The sequence below is a fragment of the Hyalella azteca genome, unplaced genomic scaffold (assembly GCF_000764305.2).
Source record: "Hyalella azteca isolate HAZT.00-mixed unplaced genomic scaffold, Hazt_2.0.2 contig3082, whole genome shotgun sequence".
In the NCBI taxonomy this organism is placed as follows: Eukaryota; Metazoa; Arthropoda; class Malacostraca; order Amphipoda; family Hyalellidae; genus Hyalella; species Hyalella azteca.
Genome location: NW_025933335.1, coordinates 217438 through 235341, shown reverse-complemented (window position 1 = coordinate 235341; position 17904 = coordinate 217438). Strand labels below are relative to the sequence as shown.

Here is a 17904-nt window from a genome sequence, read left to right as displayed (position 1 = left end):
CCGCGTATCTCGTTCAGGGGAAGCCCTAATACATTAACGGGCCGCCCCAAGCGGCACAGACACCGGGCCTAGAACACGATGGCTCGACCCAGGCAAGCCTAGGGAGGTCACGCCTCCACGAGGAACTTCAAGACTCTAGTTAACTCGTCATTAGGCGCTCCAATAGGGTACGACGATAGGCGCCCAACACGGCTCGGCTATGCAGAGCACACGGGAAACCAAGGGGCAGACTGGTCCAGTCGGCTTCCACGTCAGGTAAACACTGGAGGCAGTCGGCTTCTTCCAACGGTGCACGTCCACGGTATACACCCTTGAACAAACGCCTGAGAAGAACACGGTCGGATCTCAGAAGCCGACGCCACACCAGAAAAGGTCCCTCCCACCTCATCCACGGAAGCCAACGAACCAAATGGCCAGCCTAAAAGCACTCAGCCCGCTCGTGACCTCGCGGCAGATTCGTTTAGAGAACACATGCGTGTCAAACCTCTACATTCCCCCCCGCCAAGACGGATCGCACGGGAAGAGGTCACCTAGAACTCCTGCGCAATCTACGCTGCTTATATTCTAGCACTACAGGCTGAACGCGTTCGATATCAAGCACGTAACCCCGTGACCTCGTTCGAACTCCCAACACCGAGGGCATCCCATGAGAAGGCACCCTCCGGATTTCGTGGGGGGGAGCTGTAACCCCGCAAGGTACCGACGGGAGAGGCACTGCTCCAGACACGACACATGAGTCGCGATCCTTATTCGTTAGCAGCGGCTCCTGACATGTGTTCGCTGGAACTTCCGAAACCGTGTCCGAATAGTTATCTCAGGCCCCGCCAAGTAGCCCGACATCGTCCTTCCTAGGAGAATCCTCAGGATCAATTTCACTCACACTCCAGAACTCCANCTGATGCATTTCCTATGTTGCTGAGGCATTCAATATGTTGCTCAGTCATTTACTATGTTGCTGATGCATGTACTATGTTACTGATGCATTAACTATGTTGCGGATGCATTAACTATATGTCACTGATGCATTCCACCCCTATCAATGATGCAATAACCATGTTGCTGATGCGTGAATCATGTCACTAATCCAATGATCATGTCACTAATAACCACGCTGCTGATGCATTAACCATATTACAAATGTAATAACAGGTTTATTATTATATAGGAACCCAAGATGCGCTTCAAAATTTCGCTACAAGACAAGCCCCGACACTCTGACCTGGTGTCGTGTGTGGGCTGGATGACCCCAGACGAGCTCTACTCGTGCGGGTGAGAGCGCTGACCTGACATGAATAATAATTATTATTAGCAAGTGTGCATAAGTTATCATACTTCAGCCATTTATTAGATAATTTTTATCGAAATAGAAATGAAAAAATCATTTAAGGCTTAGTTTATCTCTCTTTAAAGACTGAAATAAATCGGTAAATTATATTTATGTCTTTATTCGCGATATACAGGACGGTGTCGAAAAAGTCGTAAAAAAAATTGGAATTGTGCATGCATTTAAACATTATGAAGCTAAATGGCAATGATGATTGAAAGCGTATTGAGTTATTAACTTTTAAAGGATCCAAATAATTTTTCTTTGTCACTACAAAGTTGCGGAGATTGTGATTATCCAATTTGCACTCAAAAATTTCAATCAATGTCCTCATCCCTAAACGCATAATTATTTTCAAGATTTCACGTACAGTAAAAACCACAGTAAGAAGCCAGTAAAAAGCTTCAAAATTATGTAGTCATTCTCTTGTTTGGAAATTTAGTTACCATAAATGTTAAGATTTTTTACGTGGTGCATGTAAGACTTGTAGGTCGTCACACTTTATGTCGCGAGTTTTTGCCCACATACTGAACTGTTTAAATATTTTTACCGTCCACAATCAACGGAAAGCTTTTCATATTTGTCGCACTATCTTCAACCACTTTATTTTATCTGGAATTTTCTTCATCATGTTTAAATCGCGCGTGTTTCGCTGTTTTAAAAGTTCGCATTTTAATTTTATAGTACTCGTATATCAATTACTGCATTTTTTTCGCTCATATTCATTTTTAATTTATTACCTTGTAATTTTTATGCACCACAGAGACGACCATCAGCTGCTACGTTGGAGCCTCCTCAATGCTGAGACTAGCAAAGTCGCTGATCTCCCCGCTGAGGTTTTCCCGCTAGAAATGCACTGGATGCCTCGCAGTGCAATACAAGGAGGCAAGGCGGGAGCAGACATCATCTTCCTCCTCACAGCTGCTGATGGTTCGTAATTAAATATTTTATTTCTCTACTCTTGGATAGAAAATGTAATCAGGATTAAATTGAAAATTAGGCTTGGGTAATTTAAAAGAGTACGACAGAACAATTCATTAACATTGAAAATTTTATAATGTGATTTATATGACTTAAGATATACTCTGTGTGTTTAATTTAGTTTAACTCTGTCATAACATCAAGTATCGTAATAATGTTCAAAAAAAATGTGAATTATACGCCTTTCTGCCGCCACCCGCTATATACTTATTACAAGTTTCAAAACATACAGCTGCCCAACATTTTCCAAGGTGAACCCTGTAGAAAAATTCGAAAATTATCTAGTGCAATAGAACGGCGTACGAGAAATTGAAGCTCCAGATGTTATTTCCACAACCGTGTTGTATAAAAAGTAGAGGTCTGATTACGTTGCAATTTTAAGCCACGTGTGCTGATGCCTCATGCAACGCAAGTCGCCTGGCAATTTGGTGGAGTAAAAATCCCTAATTCCTGTGCAATGTCATGCCGCTTGGAGTGCAAATTAAACCTTATACATTAAATAAGATATTTAATTAATAATTAATATATTTGCATTAATTTCTTAGGCAAATTTCACCTCGTGAGCCGCAAAGGCCGTATCGAGAAGAGTGTTGACGCGCACCAGGGGGCGGCGCTCGCAGGCCGCTGGAGTCACGACGGCTCCAGCATTCTCACCGGTAAAAATATTTGGTCCTAAAATAGGTAAAAATTTTTGGTAAAATTATTAATTTGGTAAAATAATTTGGTTCTCACCTTTAATCCTAAAATGACCAAAGATTTGTAAAATCATAACTATCTTAATTTTTTTTATTTTCGCGCAATCATTACATTTCTGCTAGATTTTTACATGAAATCTTGAGTTTTTAATTTGATGACAGATGATGCAAATTTATATTTAAAAAAAAAAAATAAATAAAATACTCCTCACGTACAACTGTCAATACGCATTACTCAACTGAATTTTCGCTCAAAACATTACGCTGTAAAAATTTATCTATTTAACTTAGGCCTTCTTAGCGCATTTTCTTATTTATGGAAAAAGTTGGGCTCGCCATGTCCGTCCGTCCGTCTGTTCGTCTGTCCGTCCGTGACTTCAAGTTTTCGTCAACGAGATAATGCGCTCTGTCACTCACTGCACTGAGTACTGAGTTATATTATTTTTTCTCTTCTTTGCCTTTGTCATCATCTTTTATCACAGCATATTTAGACTCATTCCATCACTGTTTACTCAACTGAATTTTCGCTCAAAACATTACGCGGTAAAAATTTATCTATTTAACTTAGGCCTTTTTAGCGCATTTTCTTATTTATGGAAAAAAGGCGCTATTGTGCTCGCCATGTCCGTCCGTCCGTCTGTCCGTCTGTCCGTCCGTGACTTCAAGTTTTCGTCAACGAGATAATGCGCTCTGTCACTCGCTGCAGTGAGTACTGAGTTATATTATTTTTTCTCTTCTTTGCCTTTGTCATCATCTTTTATCACAGCATATTTAGACTCATTCCATCACTGCCTAAATCTCCAGCCTTTCTCCGAAAGACGTTTCAAGTTTGATCAGAATAACTAGCATCATCCTGCCTGCAATAAGCAAAATAATCAGCATTATTCTGCCTGCCACACGCAGAATTAATTACCATCATTATCCTGCCCAACAAAGCACAACAACTATCATTATTCTACTGAATAATAAGCCTTATTTTGCGTGAACTAAGGTGGGGAGGACGGCCTGGTGAAGATCTGGTCACGTAGCGGCATGCTGAGGTCCTCGCTGGCCATGAGCTCAGGCCCCGTCTACAGCGCCGCCTGGTCGCCAGACTCGGACGCGGTGCTCTACACGTCTGGCACCGCGCTGGTCATCAAACCTCTGGCACCCAACACAAAGCCCATACAGGTATTGTATTGATGATGAATTGTTTAATGAATTTTGTCTTTTTGTAGAGCTCTGCATGACAACTGTGAAGTACATGGCCAATAATTATCGAGTTTAGTACAACTCGAGTTCATTCTTCCAACTATCTGTTTTCAGAAGATGTTGCTGCTCTGTTGTTGAAGTTCAATTGACGCTCAACAAGCGAACTAAACTAGCTACCTTCCTAACAAAATTCGGTAATTTTTCGGTTACGAGTAATTAAGTCTGTCAGTATTTGAATTATTTAAATCAACCGATGATCTTATTCTTTTGTTTCCCATCATCCCTCAGTGGAAAGCCCACGAAGCCCTGGTCCTGAAGGTGGCTTGGAACCCAAACACGGGACTCATCATATCGGGCGGAGAGGACACGCGCTACCGAGTCTGGGATCGCTACGGCCGGCAGCTATACACCTCACCGCCCCACCACCACCCCATCACTGCGCTCGCCTGGGCACCGGACGGGCAACTCTTCGCCGTGGGGTCATACAACACACTCAGGCTCTGCGACAAGGCGGGGGTGGGCGGACATTTTTTATTCCTTGAGTTACCAATATTTTTACGAGTGCAAAATATCACATTGCATCCATGCCATATTGATGAAATGAATTTATGGGGAAAAATATGACATCGGCTCATAAATGTCCACCTGGTCATAGCACAGCCTGAATATAAAGGTGACATATAAAAAGGAATCCAATTAGAATATAAAGAATATAAAGCTTCTTTATATTCTCGTTGAATACAAATGAGCTTCTTACATAATCAAAAAACTCTACATAGGAAGGCGACATATATGTACAGCTGGATGCTAAAGAGTTGAGGTATTTTTAATAGATTATGATGAATTCGTCATCGCTTATGTCCATCTCTGGGAGGCCGCCTATTGGTTAAGGTCACCACAATTTGAGTAGTGAACTGAGTGTTCGAAACATGCAACCAGCTGTGAAAATCATGGTCGTAATAGGCAAAATGGTCGCATGGTTACTAATCAGCGATTGGCCAACGGGGCCTAACGCTAACCGACTACACGACATTATAAAATTAATTATCTCCGATATTGACTCATTAGAAAATACGAAATGGGTCTCCCAATAATAATTTTTAGTATGAATATTAATTCTTGTCATTAATTTGAGCGACAGTAACATAAGACTAAAAAAACGATGACAGTTTTACATAAGTAGCTGCTAGTTTTGCAAGCAATCGATGGTCACTGCAAGTTAACACAGGTTTTAAGTATAATATACCACTTTGTTCAACTCTTAGTCAGATGATACATTTTGCGATACATTCATGCATTCTCTCTTCATTGATACATTTTGATGATACATTCCCTGGCAGTGGTCGCACTCTCTGGATAAGCCAGGTTGCGGCAGCCTCTTCAACCTGGCCTGGTCGAGTGATGGCACTCAGGTGGCCGGCGCCGGGGGGAACGGTCATGTGCTCTTCGCTCACGTCATTGAGAAGTGAGATGCTAAATTAGCGTCGACAAATTACTTGCTTTTCTAAGTAGAATTTTTATGACAAATAAATTAATTTTTTGTTTTCAAAGTTAAAATGTGCTTTTTTTGAAGTGAAAGAAAATTATGAAAAAAATTTTTGTGTGCTTTCAAAGTAAGATTTTCTCCAATAGAATTAGAAACTGATCGTACTATCAGCCTAGTTAATTTTAAACTTATTCCAGTAACTTGGAATGGCACAACTACGAAGCGACTGTCATCAGTCGCACCGCCATCGCCTTGCGTAATGTCAACAATGATGCCAAAGAACAACTTGAGTTACGGGACAGAATCATTAAGGTAGACCAACCCACATGAAGCAATCAAAAGCCTTGTACAAATTAGATCGTTTCCTGCCTGGAAATTAGATCGTTGCGTAAAATTAGATCTTTTTCCTGGCTAAAAATTTAGTGATACAATACTTAAATACCATTAACATACTTCGAATTACATTTTGCTTCGTCAGTTGCTTCGATTTTGCCGTGACAGTCAGAGAAATGAGTGAGCCTTTGTCCAAATCACTATGCGTATTTTACCACACTAATCATTGCTGGTGTACCAGGTGTCACTGGCGTATGGTCACCTCATAGTAGTGACGGCATCTCAGGTCTACGTGTACTCTACCCGCAACTGGAACACGCCCATCATTTTCGACCTCAAGGAAGGCAGCGTGAGCCTCATCGTGCAGGCTGAGAGGTTAACTGTATTGCCGGCCTTAATTTCTTTCAAACTTGAAAAAAATTTCAAATTCAAATTAATACTCAGGAGGTGTTTTAGTAGCAGTAAAGCTAGCACGTCGATACGTGCGCCTAATATGTCGCACCTTGCGCCTATTAAATGCTTCTGACTCTTTCGTCACTGAATACAGCAGTTAAAAGTCGTCGACAAGCAAAATTATAAGTTATTAAAGATTATTCTTCAATATTCCTTTCCCTTGTCTCTCTACCTTTATTTCTTCAAGATTCTTTTAAGGTACTCGACATTTTGTTTTTAAATGGCAATTTTTTCCTTAATTGGTGCTTCGATATAGTTTTTGTAAGTTATGATTAGAAATTTGCTTCACAATTCAGCAGATGATAATTTTTTTGAAGTTTTCAGAAATTTAAGTTCTTATATGAAAATTTTCACCTTGTTTAGGAAAAAAATTCAGAGAGACAGAATTTTGCTTCCTTTTTTAATTTTAATTTCTTCAGTTCTTATCCACAAATTGTCAAATTTAATAGGCAACTTATAAATCATAAATTATAAAACTATAAAGATAAAGCTAATACGTCGACAATAGTAAACTGTGTGGTGTTGGGTGCACGGCAGACACTTCCTGGTGGTTGACGGCAGCAGCGTTGTGCTGTACACGTACGAGGGACGCGTGGTGAGCAGCCCTCGCTGGCCGCGCATGCGCACCGACGTCCTCAGCGCCAGGACCGTGGCCCTCAGCAACGACACGCTCGCTATCAGGGATAAGGATAACGAAAAAGGTATTATCAGTTAATACTCTTTACAATATAATTTTGAATTTTATTTTGGCCATATATCTCGTTTTACACTATACGACTGAGCAGATTTTATTTATTCTTAAAAAAAATAAATTAATTCTCATACAGTTTTGTCGGATTAAACCAAAAACTATTTGTCTGAGACTATTTTCAAAAATGTTGTCGAATTATATTTATTTAGAGAAACTGCTCTGAATTGACGTCCACAACGTGAATCTCGACACTCTTGTTGGCTTATCGTACAAGTGGCACAAAGTTACTTGATCAAATCTCAAACACTTAATGCGGTGTGGCTTTTCGACCCACGAACAGCACAAACAATTAAGGACGATAGCATTTAAACATTATACTTACGTTTATTTTTAGGATGCTTATTCTGTTTAGTAAATTTTTTCTAATCAAATGAATTCTGAATTTCCTCATGTTTTGATTTTTTTATAAATTCCAGGCATCCACTTGTTCGATGCCACGACGGGAAAACTCTTGAATGATGGCAAGCCTTGGGAGCACAAGGTCGAGATTGCTGAGGTCACTCTCGACCAGGTTTGTTACGTTACTTTTTTACCTATCTAAATTTCAGTACTTTGTGTGCGGCTTTAATTTCGGGAAATTCTTTGCAATTCAGGAGGCAGAAATTTAAAATAATCTATCAATAATCAGACTAATGAGAGAACCAGTATTTTTACTTCGTTTTTTTTCCGTCGCTTCTCCAGTGCCTGAATAATCATTAACATTAGTGGACAAATGGATGAGAAAAAAAAATAAAGTACCGTACTATTTGCACTTTTGTATAAGATTTATCTCTCGCATAAATACACAGCAAGAGGAGTAGATTATTGTTTTTAGCTAATTACGGCTGCTCTTTATTAATTATTAACTGTGACAAAACGTTAGGTTGGTCCCACGCAGCAGCGCTGCATGGGCATCGTGGACAACAACAGAGACTTGTTCCTGGTGCAGCTCAAGAGGGTCGGGGGCATGGGCAGGGGCTACAAACTGGGTGAGATCGCAATTCAATATTTTATTTAGTATTTGTATTAAAAACTATATATTTTTTATCTAAATTTAAATATTTTATTTACTATCTTTAACCAATTCTATATTTTTGGATCTAAATTTAAATACTTGTATTTTATCTAAAATTAAAAAATGATCTCATATGCGCTTATACCAGAATGAGGGAGGGCCATATGAGAAATAAGTAATGTATTTTTTTCAAGTCAGCAGCTTGTTCAATAAGAAAATACTCACTGGCAAATTTTCATGTAATTCATTGAGTAAATTTTAGCCTCTTTAATAATTATTAAAAAGTGGAAGTTTTTCACGCATTTTCAGTTTGGACCTCAATCGACTAGAGCGTTTGTTTTTATGCAACAATTTGAGTCACTCTACTGCTAGGATCGCAAATGCAAAGCAATATTTGTTCATTTACTGAAAATGCTTTCAATATGATATTGCAATTGAACTGGCGTTCATTTTGCTTGCAAGAATCATAAATTATGGTCCTATAGGAACGATGAGTTTCCTTGAGAGAATTATGGGCAAAATCCTAAAATTTGTTAGCAACTTTTTAGCGTATTAATTAATATTCTCTAATTATTATCAATGCTCTCGTTCGTCTTCAATACAGGAGGTACGAGTTAATTTCTTTGTGCATCCAATTAAGTAGTGAATGCTTCTGTGCCTACTTTAGTCGTTTGCTAGGTTTGTAAGTCATGTTTCCTAGTAGTTAAATGCATTCATTGTTGTATTTTTACGAATATATTTCGTTACACTAATTTGACGTCTTTGATTAAATTTTAATTGAAGTGCTGCTTTAATTCTACATAGATGCTTATTTGTTAATGGTTGCTATTAATTTCATTCGTAGTAATTTTATTTACATTTGGAACTACAAATCACTTATTTACGAAGAAACTTTGTGCCAGTATTCAGCACTCGAAAAGTCTAGTGTTCCTATGAACGAACCTTGTAAATATGTCTTTTCGGCTAGATTGTTTAATTAATGGCATTGTCATAATTTAATTTAATTTATGATTTCAATCATTTATGCAGCATGATCTTTTATTATAATAAGTCTTTCAAACATGGGAAATATATTGCGCACAGTTGCTCATTTGACCTTTTAGGATACAATGCAAAAAGGTAAAAAATTTGTAGAGACTGATTTTCACCTTACTGATTCAGTATACAGTATATATTTTTACTAATTTTTAAGCAATTCGCCGAAATCCAGGAAGCAAGTTTATTATTGAGTGTCGCAATTAAGATGATCATTGAATGCATAGTTTCTCCTAATCATTTTTTGAGTTAGACATAATTGTATTAGTTCACTCGTAGAAGTAGCCATGTCTGCCGGTATTGCACTTTTTAGCAGAGAGCATCTGACGTCTAAAGGTGATATCTAAAGTGAAGGGTTATCTTATTTTTAGTTTCTGATGCCACTACTAATCGATTTCAAGCTCTCATTGAGAAAGGTACATAACTTGATATCTTATTTATACTGGTCTCTTCACAGTATAACTTACTACCCTAACATCGATCTGTTCACAGTACGACTCATATAGCTATTAAATCTGTTCGGGCACTGAAGCTAAATTTCAGTAATCCTTGGTTAGGTTAGGTTAGCCACGCGCGCATCTCAAGCTAAATTAACACCGAGTTTACTAGAACTTTTTATTCCGATTTAATATTAGCCGTTAAATAAGTCTCCCTATACCAGGAACTTTCTCAAGTTTGGTTTCCAACTCAAAGGAATAGTTTGTCCGTATTCATCAGGAAAGAAAAAAACTGTCGACAAAAGTGAACTGAGATAAAAAAAAATATAACTCAGTATTCACTGCAGTGAGTGACAGAGAGCGCATTTTCTCGTCGACGAAAACTTGAGGTCACGGACGAACGGACAGACGGACGGACAGAAAGATAGACAGACAGACAGACGGACAGACACACAGACAGACGGACATGGCGAGCACAATAGTGTATTTTTTCCATAAATGAGAAAATGCGTTAAAAACCTCTACTATATCCTTTCATTAATTCTAAATGAGTTTTGTTTATAACTTTTTTTCGTATCTCAGTCTAACCAAACAAAAAAACCCTTCGTATATGGCCGAGAAAATAATCGTCTTCATTTGATTTTAAATTTCAAATAACAAATTAGATGAAGATCCAGTCTAGACGTATCCATGTCGAGATGATAGATAAATTTATATTTGACATTAAGATAACTACTGACTACTATTAAGATAACTGACATAAACTAAGCAATTGATCGAACGACGAATTTCACACTTCAGAAAAGGAAAGATATTAGCTCTTCTCTAACATTCATCAGATCAACAATAGCTTCTCGAATTACCCATGGTTGAACTTTTTCCACATACCAAGGAATTACCAACCATTCTGTTATAAACTGAATATAATAAATATACGAATAACAATAAAACTGTATATGTGAAGGTGGAATGGTGCAGTCCTTAAAGTGGAATGATGGCGCCAACATTCTGGCTACACTGCAGGACAGCAACCTGGTCGTATGGTTCTATCCTGGCGTGATCTTCGTGGACAGAACCCTACTGCACTACACGCAGTCGCATCGCGACGCTACGTACGTCACAAAATCCGTGCACTAATCTCGCTAGTTAATCCAATTATGTTATTCATTGATCCCATCACTAATTAGGTATGAATAATAATGTTCCTTTGTGTAAATAATAATTTTAAACTTGCCAAACGCAACGTGACGCTGCGTAAGTCTTATAACGCCGCAAAATTTAAGCAATAGAATAATGTAGTCGTATTACTTATGCCGGCTAGTAATGTTTCGTAATGCAAATAGAGAGTTTTAACATCAAGTATTTTGAATTTATGTTATTGTTTTTCTGGCATGAAGTATGCATACAATGTAGAAATGTTTTATTCTTGAGGTTTTCGTGCAAGTACCGAAAATTTTCTTCTTTTTCACGCTCGGAAACGAACGTTTTCGGTAAAATTTGTGTAATTGTTATATCAGGACCGAAATTAGTATTCAGTATCTTTAGTATTCTTACTAAAACCTGTAAGATACTAACCTGTAATCTTACTAAAACCTGTAATATAAGCTTTTTTGTAAATTCATTATTTTCGCACCGTTAGTTTTCGGAAGTTATACCTATAGGCTTTTGTAGCATTTAGCTGCTGTCTTTTCTTTACGTACGTACATGTGTTTGCAAAATCCTTACTTTTGCTTTACTGAACCTTTTGCTTTTTAGGACACCTAATCAGCTTGGGAAGAACAGGTAAAAGCTTTTTTATACATCAATTTGTTTGTCTCATGATAGAGTGCAACCATATACATATATTCAACACTTGACAAGCGACTTTGCCATGAGGCACTCTGAGAAGCGAGGGAGCCTTGTCCATATAACGATGCACTTCTTGGCCTAGGCTGGGTCATCCTGACCCAGTTTGGCTCGTAAAAGGCCGTATCAGCTACATTTTACGCTTTTGTGGATAAATGGTGTGTCACTATCTGAACACTATACTCCATCCATCGCTCCGAGGGTATCTATTCAAACTCAAAGCAGGCAACGTACCGAGACCGCCTCTCGCATCCCTATACAAAATTCCACCAATAAATTTCTTACATGACAGAAATTTCGAGTGAAGAAAAATGGCGTTAAAAAGGTTTATCTTATTTATAGTTTCTAATTCCACTACTAATCGATTTCAAGCTCTCATTGAGAAAATTACATACCTTGATGTCTTATATATACTGGTATGGTCTCTTCACAGTATAACTTACTACCCTCACATCGATCTGCACACAGTCTGACTCATAGCTGTTAAATCTATTCGGGCACTGAAGTTAAATCTCAGCAATTTTGTTTATCAATACATGACTAACTTCGCGAGCTTTCTCTGCTTGAGAAAATACAAGTTCGAGAAAATAAAAACATTAATTTGTACCTTTTAATCTGCACTCCACTCAGCTAACTTCAATTTGAACATTAAATTTCCGGTCATGAACCGTTTGTTCATGACCAGGACTGTTCCTGATTGATGCTGTACCAGTTGTTGAATTGATACTGTACCAGTTGTTGGATTGATACTGTACCAGTTGTTGGATTGATACTGTACCAGTTGTTGGATTGATACTGTACCAGTTGTTGGATTGATACTGTACCAGTTGTTGGATTGATGCTGTACCAGTTGTTGGATTGATGCTGTACCAGAGTAACGTGGACATTTCTCAAAACATTGCCGTGACCGCATCGCATAATTTTGGTCGTGAGTCACACAACATCTCTTGACATTTTCTGTGTGCTGGCCTCGAACTGGAAATACACGCCCTTCTTTTTGTATGCGTTTGCAGCCTCGTAGTGCCATACAGACACATGAATATCCCGAGTGAAGGGATGTAGGTTTTGGACGATAGCTACCTTCGCGCAGCTAACTCATATTCAAATAATGATCGCGGCACGATTTGTTGATCGCAAGCACGCAAACACGCTTACTAATCTATTTAATCTCCTGCATACTCATATACTTACATAATCTCCCCTTTGCTTGGCTTTTGGGACAAGTGGCATATGGTTTTAAACCTGCATGAGAATAATTCCTATGTACTTTTATTTATATATTACTTCACTTCAGATAAACTGACTCAAACATCCAGTACAATGTACATGCATGTAGAGACTAAACTAAACAGTAAATAGTTTCATAAGTCGCTGATGGTGAACAAAGCTCACTCAAACTCGAACAAATATAAACTTAAAGAAATACAAACTGAAACATACACACACTCAAACAGATACAGACTCAAACAAATACAAACTTAAAGAAATACAAACTCAAATAAACAGAGACTCAAAACAAATACAAACTCAAACAAATTCAAACTCAAATAAATACAAATTGAACACATACACACTCAAACAAACACAGACTCGAACAAATACAAACTCGAAACAATACAAACTGAACACGTACACACTCAAACAAACAGACTCAAACTAAACGGCTATAAACTAAAAAAATGCGCTGCAACTCATCCACGCTCTGCGCGTTTTCGTCGACGAGAAAATGCGCTCTCTGTCACTCACTACAGTCAGACTGAGTTACATTTTTATGTATGCGTTTACAACCTCGTAGTGTCATACAGACACACGAGTATCTCGAGTGAAGGGAAGTAGGTTTTAAACGATTGCTATCTTTGAGCAGCTGACTCTTATTCAAATAATAATAGCGGCACGATTTGTTGATCGCAAGCACGCAAACACGCCTACTAATCTATTTAATCTCTTGCATACCCAAATACTTACATAATCTCCCCTTTGCTTGGCTTTTGGGACAAGTGGCATATATTTTCAAACCTACATTAAAATAATTTCTATGTGCTTTCATTTAAATATTACTTCACTTCAGATAAACTGACTCAAAAAATCATGTATAATGTACATGCCTGTAGAGACTAAACTAAACAGTTAATAGTTTCAGAAATTATGTCTGTCATTTAAATTCATATGCTTCACTTATCCTTCATAACAATCAGTCACTACATGACTCTAAACATCGCAATTGTCTAAAGCACCACCTCAATTTCTGATGCACAGAACACAAAGCATAAAACTCGACGAAATCTCAGTCAGCTATGGCATTCGTTCAATGCTAAGCAGAATAACCTTGATATAATTGCATGGGGTGTCCTCTGAAATCCTAATCAGAAAGGGTATTTGATTAATTTAAGTACTAATGACTGTGGTTGAATTATTGAGTCCTCTAATATTAATGTATTACATTGATCGTCATGTAGGCAAGCCGTTTGCGACACTCAGAGAAATAAGTAAGACTTTGTCCAGATAACTTTTTTATTTTTTCGTCATGTAGGCAAGCCGTTTAGCGCATACAGGCCGGAGCACAACTGGCCGGAGCGCAGCAGGCCCTAACGCACCAGCTACTCCTAACGTAACGTAACGTAACGTAACCTAACCTGCGCCGCCTGTTGCGGTAGGGCCTGTTGCGCTCCGGCCAGTTGTGCTCCGGCTCTGTGAAGCAGTGGCTGTGTGGTGCAAAGCGTTTTTACTGATAGCCGGAGTTACCCACAGCTCAAATTGATCTGAGGCTATGTGTAGATATTGCATGCTGATGGGTTGGCGTTGGGCCCTGGGCCTGTTTACGAGTCAATTTTGTTACCCACGGCTGCGCTCCCTCTTCTGCCACACTAGTCAATGCCAAAATTTCGCAACAATGAATTTTTTAAAATGTTATCATCACCAGCCATTAATCCATATTTTAAATAAAATATTTATAGTGATGAAATATTTTCAAGAAAAATAACACGAGCATTTGTGGAGCAGGAAGACCTGGTGTGGGCGGTGCTGGCTGGCATGGCCACCGCCGGGAGGAACCTGGAGACTGCGGAGGTCGCTTACGCTGCCATCAACGAGACTGACAAAGTCCATTACATCAACAAAATCAAGGTAGCTTCCTTGGTGTTATATTGTAATGTTTAATGAGAATTATTAACATTGTTTCCATTCAATTAACTTTTTCCAACAGCATAATGACAAAATATACATAACACCAAATTCCTATTAATGTGTTTTCATATTACTTTTCGACTTCAAGTTAAAGTTAAAACTATTTTGTAAAAAATAAAGATTTATAACGATTGTTTAAAATGTGTAAACTTTAGTGAGTCTTCCTCCTGTCTCGTTTTGGGTGGTTTCCATATGTTTGCTTGCATGAATATTTTGTGTTTTATCCAATGAAGTAAATTTTTAATCTGATATGAATTCGAAAGAGTCAAGAAACCGTCATGCAATTGGAATAATAAACAGTGTATTAACCAACATGAATCACTATGACCCACTAAAATCAAAAGGCAAGTGCGGACGTTAATGAATTGATTCGTGAAACCAAATTGTCTAGAATCCATGACGAGTCCGAAGACGATAGAGAAAAGGTATATGTGGAATTTTTTCACATTCCTGCATAAAAAACTTCTTTTTCTAATTTCAATTAATTTTGTCTATTTTTAATTTAATAATAATGCTCTATTATTTATTATGCTCTATTGCTCTAATGCTCTATTATTATTATGCTCATAATTCTCTATTATTTATTAATTAATTTATTTAATTTCTGTCTTTAATTAACTTCCTTTTCTATTTTGATCTTATCTCATTTTCTATCTTTAATTAATTTATTTTTCAAGCTTTAATTTAGCTCCTTTTTCTAACCTCCCTTGCATATCAGAGCATTCCAGTGAAGGAAGCCCAGGTGGCAGAGATGGCCCAGCTGAGCGGAGACACGGCCGCGGCGGAGCACCAGCTGCTGCAGGCGGGCCTCCAGTTCCGGGCCATCATGCTTCACGTGACGCTGCACAACTGGGAACGTGCCCTAGAGTTGGCCCTGAGACACAACACACACGTGGGCACCGTGCTCGCCTACAGGAAGCGATACCTCGCTAGGTTCGGCAACCACGAGACCCTGAGCCTCTTCCTCAAGAACCAAGATAAAGTGAGTTAATAATATACATTTCATTATTATTTATGAGGTCATAACCATGCCGTGAAAAACTCATCGGCGGGTAATGGTGAGTTAAGGGGCACGATCAGTCTCGATAGGTTTGTTGCTCGATTTTTTTTTTCATTAACGAGACGAGGAAATGATATTTGATGCAAGCTAACTCTCTCCCAAGTTCAAACCGAGTAAAGTTTTATGCGCCGAATTATACTTTCAAAATCTTTCCTGATGCTCAGCTTGCTCGGTCAGAAACTGAAATTTTTCGGTTTCGCTGAACCAGTTCCAGAACCTTCTCCTTTCAAACATTATTTTATTATTGTATTGTAATTGAACTTGTATAATTTACATATTGTCTCACTGAATTCTACTTACTTCACATTTTTAGGTAGAAAACAACTGGTCGAAGGTGCAGGCTGCGGTGGAGGCTGAATACCAGAAAGAGCGGGAGCGAAGGACCAACTGAAAAGCAGCGGCCGCATTGACACGCGAAATAATCAACGAGTTTCTATATTACGTCTATGCTGTTCGTCTGTAGTTTCTATATTCTACTTGACAATTAAATATAGAATAATTTTAAACTCAAAATTTCGCAAGCCGAACTTGAGATATATAGGGTGGGACACTATAAAATAGTCGTTCAAATGTTAATTAGTATTATTATTATTTATTAGTGTATCTGTATTGCATGCATAATTCTCTTAACATACGAAACCAGTAGTGGACATATATTTATTTATTAAATTTATGCACATTTGTTTGCATAACTCTTAATAAAACTTAGAACTCGTGTCTTACTTCGTTACCTTGAGCCCAATAAAAAAATATGAGAATTTGAGGAATTTAAAAGCAAAAAAAATTCCATAAATTCCATTCACATCTTTATAGAAAACGTTTCGGAGTCCAGCTCCATCGTCAAATTGAAGATTATAGAATCATATGAAATCATATCACATAGAAGTTAGTACAATTGAAAGTCGAAATTTATAAATAAAAAACAAAGCAAAAGAGAATAAAATAACAGAAAATCTTTCTATTCACAATCTCAAGGGGATATGAGCTAAAAGCTAAATTCAAAGTGGACCTAAGTTTAAAAATGTACAAGAATTCAAAAATACGCATATCTGAAGTACCGGAATCGGAATTTAACACCTTAAAATTATTGTCCGATACAGGAACATCACACTGCTCGGCGTGAGTGCGCCTATAGCCGAATGAGAGGGGCGCGATAGCAACTGCCCTGGGCCCATACTTTCCAAAAAAGTTAAGGGATCGTAAGTTCATCATCCAATCATTGACGGCCTTTCAAGCAAAATCCACCAATCATAGACAAGCAGTCCTACAACTCCTTCTCTTATGCTCTGTGACCCGAGAATAAAGATTGCTTGACGTCATCTCATCGTACGAAGATCCGAAAGCCGACAGTCACCGGCCTCAGTATACATATACCAGCTTCTTTAGCTTTTGTTCATTCCGATATTAATGTACAAAACTTAAGCGCGACCGCGATCTCCCTTTTCAGTGGAGGGAAAAATGAATTACTACAAAAAATAGATATGGATAGGAAATGGCTAAATAAAAATAAATAATTGATTAATTCTAAACTGTGTTCATGGGAACACAAAAAAATTGTCGAAAAGTGGATTGGACCAAGCTGCTGCCCGTGGAAGTCCTCAGAAAATCGGGAGCAAGAGCTTCACCTGGCCAGCGCAAGCCAGCCAGGTAGCACAGAGAAAATGACAGAATAGAATAGAATAGAAGTGTCGGCGTTGAAGAAATAGGCCCATGGCCTGTTGCCGATCCTTGACTTGATTCACAAGGGATCCGGCCTTTGGAACCCGATCTTTCCATAACTGACGATTAAATGAGATAGCTGCTGGACTTATTGCCTGGTCCTCGTAGAAGTCCTCAGAAAATTGGGAGCAAGAGTTTCACCTGGCCAGCGCAAGCCAGCCAGGTAGCACAGAGAAAATGACAGAATAGAATAGAATAGAAGTGTCGGCGTTGAAGAAATAGGCCAATGGCCTGTTGCCGATCCATGAATTTTTCGTGACTTGATTCACAAGGGATCCGGCCTTTGGAACCCGATCTTTCCATAACTGACGATTGATTGAGATAGCTGCTGGACTTATTGCCTGGTCCGTAATTTGCTAGGCATATCTGAAAAAATATAAAATATGGCGTTAAGTTCCGTGCCGCCCATCCTGCCAA

At 38.5% G+C, this 17904-nt stretch overlaps 1 protein-coding gene across 1 annotated transcript; it reads left to right on the top strand.

Moving 5' to 3' along the window:
* Positions 1 to 1151: 1151 nt before the first annotated feature.
* On the top strand, positions 1152 to 16483 carry LOC108676388 (intraflagellar transport protein 80 homolog). Its single transcript, XM_018164458.2, has 17 exons — positions 1152 to 1269; positions 2088 to 2254; positions 2851 to 2961; positions 3992 to 4170; positions 4480 to 4707; positions 5532 to 5656; positions 5875 to 5989; positions 6252 to 6385; positions 7001 to 7164; positions 7631 to 7725; positions 8077 to 8182; positions 10645 to 10792; positions 11436 to 11462; positions 12211 to 12214; positions 14526 to 14648; positions 15427 to 15690; positions 16082 to 16483. Exons 1-17 carry the CDS (start codon positions 1175 to 1177, stop codon positions 16157 to 16159), a joined length of 2163 nt encoding a protein of 720 aa, XP_018019947.1. The 5' UTR covers positions 1152 to 1174; the 3' UTR covers positions 16160 to 16483.
* Positions 16484 to 17904: the final 1421 nt, after the last annotated feature.

Coding starts and splice junctions, on each gene's coding strand:
- LOC108676388 (XM_018164458.2), top strand. CDS start 1,175: ATGCGCTTCAAAATTTCGCTACAAGACAAGCCCCGACACTCTGACCTG. Junction 2,962..3,991: donor CGGCTCCAGCATTCTCACCG/GTAAAAATATTT, acceptor GCGTGAACTAAG/GTGGGGAGGACGGCCTGGTG. Junction 10,793..11,435: donor CAGTCGCATCGCGACGCTAC/GTACGTCACAAA, acceptor TTTGCTTTTTAG/GACACCTAATCAGCTTGGGA.